Here is an 8,699-nt window from a genome sequence, read left to right on the forward strand (position 1 = left end):
AGTTTTAAAAAGGCTTCTAAAGTTTGTAATTTCCACTTTAAAATGTCTGACTTTATTTGCCCTAACGGAAAATGTATCAACTCCTACAAAAAAATGCCCATTAATTATAATCCCCATAATAATTCCTGTTGCTGCAGGATTATTTTCCTGCTGTAGCAAACTGGCTCAAATTAAGATCCTACATCTGTAGGATGTATTGTACAGCAGTCAGGACACTCCCCCCTACCAGAGAGTCATTATGAACCTGACCTACTGTATACCTTTTAATCCAGCAAATTAAATACATCACCTTTTTCTAGACATCAGCAGAGTATTCTTTCCCAACCTTTTGTTCAAAATGCTACCCTGATCTAAACTGTTGGCTCTGTTCAACGTGCAATGCTGAGTGCTGGCTGCACTGTAGACCCTAGCCATTGAGCAGTCGGTAATGTATTAATAAAGGGTTGGTAGGGGAATGGGAGCATGGAGCTTGGTAAGAGGTTTAACTACAATGTGAGAACTCAAGTCTCCTAGGGTCAGCGGCTCAATTGTAGTCACTGTGTGACTGGCACAGATTGGGCGCGCCACAACAGTGTCCACATGACTCCCCTGTTCTAGCAAACGCAATGGCACAGAGCAGCGCAGAGCACCCCTGTACCAGCACACTGACTGACCGACACACCTAACACGTTCAGCCACGGCACACATTCATACACACCCACCCCATTCAGACACACACACCCCAGTCACACAAACACACGCACGCACGCATGCACGCACGCACGCACGCACACACACACACACACACACACACACACGAGCCACAAGAATCAGATAGAAAGGGAACCAGTGTATTTTAAAAGTGTACTTTTAAATAAGACTCTGTACATACTCTGTACAACAAGTACTTGGTTATGTAGGTTATAGATTTGTAACGCACACATTTATTAATTTACTCTTACTGTAGAGTGAGCACTTCCCAGGTGTAATCCAAGCATGTAAAGTCAAACCACTATCAAAAGAACAGTAGCTGCGGGCCTCCAGAGTGGCACAGTGGTCTAAGGCACTGCATCACAGTGCTAGAGGCATCACTACAGACCTGGGATCGATCCCCGGCTGTATCACAACCAGCCATGATTGGCAGTCCTATAGGGTGGCGCAGAATTGGCCCAGCGTCGTCCGGATTAGGAGAGGGTTACGCCGGGGGGCTTTACTTGGCTCATCGCACTCTAGCAACTCCTTGTGGCGGGCCGGACGCCTGCAGGCTGACCACGGTCGTCAGTTGAACGGTGTTTCCTCCGACACATTGGTGTGGCTGGCTTCCGGGTTAAGCCGGCGGGTATTAAGAAGCACAGTTTGTCGGGTCATATTTCGGAGGACACCTGACTCAACCTTCGCCTCCCGAGCCCGCTGGGGAGTTGCAGCGATGAGACAAGATTGAAATTTAGGAGAAAAAGGGGGTAAAAAAATAAATGAACAGTAGCTGGTTTCAACCATGCATTAGTAACTGCAAGTGGCTAAGTTTAGTCATATTATTAACAGTTATTTACAGTTGCTAATGAAAGATTACAAGGTTTCCTTTCTTCTCTCTCTCTGGGAATTCAAATTAGAACGGCTGAAAAGCCAGCAGAAGGGAAATTCAATACTCAAGCTGTAAAGGGTGGTAGTGGTACAGTATATTGTTTGCACTGCAGTCTTAGTAGAAACATGAATGAATGAATGAAGGTGATAAACTACCATCCTGTAGCTACACACTGGTTATAACATCAAGGTACTAATCATTGGTTACAACTGGAAGAGATGTCATTTTGTCTCACCTGCATTCAATCTAGTCATAATGAGATTCTTACGGTGTTCCATATGGGCAAGAATCATCACACACTGAGACTTTATCACCCAATTAAATATACATTTCCTCTGTGCTGACTGCCTGCATGTATCACACACACACACACACACACACCAGCATGCTCCCACAGACTAGGGTAAAGGAGGAAATTGGCCTGTGGTTAAGGACGGACAACATATGACATGGCAAACCCACTAATTAACGTCAGATCATCAATCTCAGACCAATAAAAGTATTATGATTCTATATTGGCTTTCCTGTTTTGCAAATTATCCTTGTCGAGGCTATGTCCCAAGTCCCATCTGTAAAGAACATCATGTGTCTAACTCTGTATACCTTCTCTTACCAATGAGAATATGTTTCCATTCCATATCTGTGGACTACCCAGCCATGAAGTACACAGCTGACTGGTAAGGGCTGGATAGGAGCAGGAGCCGCTCCCTCCTTTTAAAAGCCAATATTTCTTAACTGTGGTCGGTCTCGGCATGCTGACGATACCAGAACCTTAAGCCCTTCGGATGTGAGTGGGCCAACACACATTTTAAAGACCTTCCCAAATGCAATAACAATGTAATCTTCAACATATACAGTAGAACCATATCATTATACTGCACAGTGTGTATCCAGACTATCCACTGCCCAAGCCACTGCAGACACCATCCAGTAAAACCTTCACAACAAAGGTATGTGAGTATATAAACCTCCAAATAATTCATCTCTAAAAAAACATAATTAGAATCTCACTCCAACAGGCAACATTTGGTAGAGGAACCATTTCCATGGCAGACTGCTTTAACCTGCTATTCAAGGAGCAATCGTGGAGTGAAATGAATTATTCCTTTCACAGCACAATACAGCAAGGCCCTGCTATGAGTGAGTTAAGTTGAAAGACATTGGGCATCCAAGTGGATCAAATAATGCATTTTGACCACAACTAAGCATACATGAAACCATTTTATCCTGAATTTGATTTTACACAGTGTCCGGTGCCTTTAGATTTGGCTGTTTTCACATCTCATTTCCCACTCTCCTAAGGTTACACAAAGCGGCTATAAAGTGCTGATTGAGACCCATCCTGGGCTCCACAAAGAGGCTGCTCCCCCTTGTGGCGGCTAGCACCCCTTTCACCAGGTTGACTGAGCGGACATAGATCTAACACTACACAGTGCAAACTCTAACTCATAAGACAAGCTTGAAACAATACTGTGCCAAATATATCAGGACGGACAGAAATACAAAGATAACAAAGCTCTCTCTCTCTGTATTCACAAAGGGCATAACACAAAGGGTTTTAGCTAAGCCTCCAGCAGGATTGCGTGGTGTGATCTCACCACCAGCCAGACTCCATGTGATCACAGCTAACCCCAGGCAGCCAGCGGTGAGAGAGAATCCTATCTTCTGGCTCACGGTAAGGTGATACCCTTTGAGGTGTGGCTGCAGCCACAGGATATCCTCTGATGTTGGGAAATCCCTCTATCCCAGGCAGGGAGCCGCTCCCCACCCTGCCTGCGCCCTGCCTGTGAGCTAGCCTAGCGTCAGGGCTAATCAGTGCTTAAGGCATCTGTAATGAGAAGCCCGCCACCACTGTCTGCCAGCCTAGCCCCACGCCAACGTCAGCCCTGAGCCCACACTCACTCTTAATGACTGGTAATCACCCGGCATCTCTCCACAAACCACTGGGATACTAGCAGCAGCACTCCCATTAACCAGTAGACTGGGGTGGGAGCAGGAGGGAAGTGTTTAAATGGAGACTGACTGTTGAGTAGACTATAACGTCTTGTTTCATCTCCATACAACACTGAAAACCGACCAACTGGGGTTCGAACCCGGGTCTTCCGCCCACCACAACTGTTTTAGCGCGCTGAGCTAAAGCCTAGACATTAACACTGGAGACTGTAGAGAAGCAGCACAGTGAATCTATTGCAGGCTATGAATGAAACTGCTTTATGGCATTGTATTAGGCATATTACCACTCTTGTAATAACGGGGCTGAAAACTATAGGTGGACATGACCTTTGGTAGCTTGAACTGAGGGCAGGGTACATGAAGCTGTCACAGAAAGAGTGATTGGTGATTCACCATACATAGAAGAGCCGTGGGCAGGATTCCTGTATATGCCGCAGCATGTGAACTAAATAAAAACAGTGTCGGTTTTAGTCAGTTTAAGACTTGCATTGAACGCAGTTAACAAAACCACAAAATGCCTTTATATGGGCCAAAAGTAGTGTATAAATGAATGGAGTTCGCTTACTTAACAGCATCTTGCAGAAACTCCTTAACATGAACCCTTCAGTCGGGATTAACTAAGTGAACAATCTCACTCTTTTCCCTTCCTTCTTGAAAATATCACCCAACAAAGAATATTCCCTCAAGGTACAATTTGGTCAAAGCCAAATAATGAAACTGCAGCAAACTTCCCCAATAGTAAGCGTAATGATACTGGGATGTGAGTGAGAGGCAGCACCTGCCACAACAGGCTGAACAGGGSAAAGTAAATGAGTGCTCACATTCTTGTGGCAAAGGATGACAATTTGAGCGGGTGCTTGACTACGCTAGGAATCCCACCCCGCCCTCTGCCGCTGCAGACTACGGGCAACAGAGACGGTGTTTATGTTACACTTACGCTCCACCGCACTCTGGAAATTGGGTATGCAACATCGACCATCTATTTTGAGTAAATCAGTACCCAGGAAGAGGGCCGGAGGATGTGCTGTCCTCGTGCTCATGGCAGATTTTATTTGAACAAAGTGTGTGTTAGTGATGTATACTTCACTCAATGTCAGCCAGCCCAGGGCTGCGTGTGTGTGTGTGTTGTGTGTGTGTGTGTGTGTGTGTGTGTGTGTGTGTGTGTGTGTGTGGTGTGTGTGTGTGTGTTGTGTGGTGTGTGTGTGTGTGTGTGTGTGTGTGTGTGTGTGTGTGTGGTGTGTGTGCGTGTGTGCGTGGTGCTGCGTGCGTGCGTGCGTGCGTGCGTGCGTGTGTGCGTGCGTGCGTGCGTGTGCGTGTGCGTGTGTCTGCGTGCGAAGTAGATAAACATGTTGCATGTATCTATGTCACCTGGGCCGGGTCTCTCTGTTTGTCTCTGATCTTGGCTTAAAGTGCTAAATCATCCATGACAATCATCTCATCATATTCTCCCTCTGTCTCAGGACATACGTCTGGACTGTATCCTCATACCAGATGACCTTTGCCTTTGCACAGATGACCCTTTGCACGAAGAGAGAGAGGAGAGAGAGGAGAGAGAGAGAGAGAGAGAGGAGAGAGAGAGGAGAGAGAGAGAGAGAGAGAGAGGAGAGAGAGAGAGAAGAGAGAGAGAGAGAGAGAGAGAGAGAGAGAAGAGAGAGAGAGAGAGAGGGAGAGAGAGAGAGAGAGAGAGAGAGGAGAGAAGGAGGCAGCGAGACAGAGACAGAGACAGAGACAGAGACAGAGACAGAGACAGAGACAGAGAGAGAGAGAGAAGTGTGACTTAGAGATGATGGGGTTCCCATGACACCGGGTTGCTGAACCGTATATAATCAAGACAGCATAGCAGTCCAGGTCCTTCAGGCAAAACTACAATAGGTCTGAACACCACAGTAAAAAAGTTTTAAAAAATAAGTCATGACAGTTACCCTAAAATGAAGAGGTGACATACGTTTATTATCTGCAATAACATGTCTGATTTACGGCGATAATAGCTTCCTCTAGTACCTGTCAGGGGACTTAACCTTTTGAGAAGTGACACATTAAGACTAAATGGACACCCCTTATTATTTCAAACAACTTCTGGCAACTCAAACCACGAACGTTATCCAAAAAGTCATTATTTCCAAACAGAACTATTCCTTCCACCCTAGTACGCTTTGTCCAGTCCTCCCTAATTGATTGGTTTCCTTACATGAGACCTGAAAGATCCAATTCAGCTGTCCCGGAGGCCTAACAAACCAGTTTACAACTGCATAATGTCCACAACAGGTCCTGGGGGGCCCGTCCCTGTGTTCCCCCCACTGGTTCACAGCTAAATGATGTCCTTATCACCGAACACCCCTGGAACTACTGCTGGCGTCATCGCTCACTCTCATCGCTCTACAATTAAAACAGCCACAATATTTCAGTGCTGCCAGTCGTTCCAATGTGTTTGGGTGCATGACTCACCTCAACTCAGCAAATACTGTTTGCAACACAAGGGGGTATCGATTACTGCCGTCATCAACATTGTCTGCATACTGTAGACAGAATGTGAGAACGACATATCTGTGTTTGTTGGTAGAATATAGAATCCATAAAAAGAATGTCAAGATTCGGACTGAACTCTCTCATAGTTGCTGTGACATTGCAGGTGCCACTGAAAACGGAACACAACCTGGAAAGGAGCCTTCTGTTATAGCATATCCAAGCTATAACATGCCTGCTGTAGGCTACTTGTATACTTCACACAAGAGCTTTGAAGGTCCTGTTGATATTGCATTAATTTGAGCTATCCTTAGGGTTCATTGACAGATTGATAGTCTTCAAAAGAAGTCTGAAGGATAATGAGTGAAATTCGTCAGAAAGGACAAAGGCTGCCAGCAGCCTCGGTATATTGAGGTGCAGGCTACACCTTTAAAAAACAAGGCGTTGCGTGGGAATAACGCTTTTCACTGCTCATTAAATWAAAAAAATACTGTCCTTGACATGAGATTGTCTCATAAGATTTGGAAACAAGCTATACATTCAGGACACATTATTTAATGTGTTTTAAACAGTTTTTAAACTTAGTGGGTGTGTGAACCCTACACCAGAATTCTCTCTATCCCGATGTTTATGCTGGATGGGGAATTTTCTCTGCAAGCTGAAGAGACGTTTCATCCACTGGTTGAGCTGCATTTCTTTATTGTTACCAGCTGTTGCGACTGAAGCTTACACTCACCTTTCGCTCCATGTCTGTTTTCAGAGCCGACTTACAATAGTATTACAAGTGTTTCAACAAACTATCACACAGATGTCTGCTACCAATCATGTAAATATGCCTGGTATCAATGTCTGAGTAATGAGCACACCTGTATCTCCCGCTTTCGTGATCACCTTTCTGTTGAACAACACTTAGAGCCTAAATGGGTTGTCAAAACTAGTCTCAAGGAACCCCTCTGAAAAGGGTCTTCGAGCAACCCCTGTGTGAAGGTTCAAACCGGAACCTTTTTGTGATAGGTGAGATTCAATTTGGAACTGTTTTTAATAATATATTGTAGATGTGGCAGCCTATCAGAAGATTGGAGCCTTGGCTTATTTGAGGCGTGGCTTTCAGACAGTTATTCTTGGCCACCCGTTAGGGTGAATGTCATTCCTGTTCACTATGTTAAGTTTGTGCACTGCAAATTGAAATGTCCCTTGAATATTAATGCATATGACATATTCTAATAAAATATGAACAATGCTGATTACATGTAGTAATAAAGCATTAACCATTCCAACTGGGGGATTTGCATAGGAACTCATATACCTCTGTATGCAGCAAGTTGAAGCTACAAAAGTGTCAGTGTTCATCATTAACATGTAATGACAATACAACAGAACAGGAATGACATTTACTCTAATGGGTGGCCAAAATAGATGTATCTAAAAGACACACCACTACTAAGGCAAACCTCCAGTCCAGGGTTCCTCCAGGAACACCCTTCGCCACATTGAAACATTAAAGGTTCCTCCAAGAACCCCTCAACTAATGGAGGATGCAAATATGAACCACTGACCAGCTATTGTTCCTTGGAACTCCAGGTGTTCCTTGAGGATCTCCAGGGTTCCTCCAGGCACCACTAATTCTAAGTGTGTTTGAGAACCCCCAACCCCTCCCTATCCCCTTAAAAATCTGCTTCGGCATATACTTTCGGTAYCCTGACCTATTACACTGGTCAGTCAAATCAACCATTTCAACGCGACGGAATCATCTCACGTCAACCTGCTCTCACCAGCGGTTGTGACAGCCTACTGCGCTACACAGGTGCTGTTGAACTGACAGTTCTATGCAACAACGTTACAGATACTTAAAACAAATCACAACGTAGCTACAAGGACACTAGTATCTGATTCATTTGCACCGCATTTGATTTTAGAGGAAACATCAACAGTGATGAATGTAAGTTTCATTGGATACTTATTATTTTCTGCCATATTTAGGACTACGCGATACGAAAGTAGAAACATTTCAATGAACGGTAGGCTAATATGAGTAACGTAATTTATCTGGTCTATCAAAGTTGATCTAAGAGCGCATGACATGTCTCGTAACAAACTCAAATCAATGACAGTGTCATGAACATGTGGATGGATCCAGTACCTACCCGAAATACGCTGTGGTCGGTCCGGGCAAGTTGAAAAGGTACACTATAACTGTGAACGATAACCATCCCAGGAGTAGGTGTCCATCCAGCATTTTGCTGCGGCTCCAAGGCAGATCATTTCGTTTCTCCTGAGTAGCTGTGTAAAATCCCTTGTTGTACGTTCGGCACTTCTTATACAGAGAAGAATTTTGCGCTCCTCCCATTAGCAGAGAGCAAGTCTGAGTGAGGGAGAGAGGAGTGGGTAACAGAGAGATACAGAGAGAGAGAGAGAGAGAGAGAGAGAGAGAGAGAGAGAGAGAGAGAGAGAGAGAGAGAGAGAGAGAGAGAGAGAGAGGGCTTGCTTTGTGGAGCTGATTGTTAGAGATGATAATTATACATTATGTTCAATATTCAATATTTTACATTTTGAAATCAATGATATTGTAAAAGGTTTCCAAATGTGCGTGTGCACACACAACCACAGCCTTACTTTACAGACTGACAATAGACCTTCTAATTTAAAAGTATTTGTTATAACAATATTATTTTTATGGAGTAATTTCCTTGCATACAGACAGTAGGCCTAATGAACTCTGTGA

The 8,699-nt window shown here is 44.4% G+C and overlaps 1 protein-coding gene across 1 annotated transcript in view; it reads right to left on the reverse strand.

Annotated features, from left to right (window-relative positions):
* Nucleotides 1–8,328, reverse strand: part of LOC111979466 (protein Wnt-9a) — a 31,920-nt gene extending 23,592 nt beyond the window's left edge. The window contains exon 1 of the mRNA XM_024010032.1: nucleotides 8,122–8,328. Within this exon, the coding sequence (XP_023865800.1) occupies nucleotides 8,122–8,324 (203 nt within the window). The 5' untranslated portion in view covers nucleotides 8,325–8,328. The remainder of the gene's footprint in view (nucleotides 1–8,121) is intronic.
* Between the last annotated feature and the right edge of the window lie 371 nt (nucleotides 8,329–8,699).

Source organism: Salvelinus sp. IW2-2015, linkage group LG19 (genome assembly GCF_002910315.2).
Source record: "Salvelinus sp. IW2-2015 linkage group LG19, ASM291031v2, whole genome shotgun sequence".
In the NCBI taxonomy this organism is placed as follows: Eukaryota; Metazoa; Chordata; class Actinopteri; order Salmoniformes; family Salmonidae; genus Salvelinus; species Salvelinus sp. IW2-2015.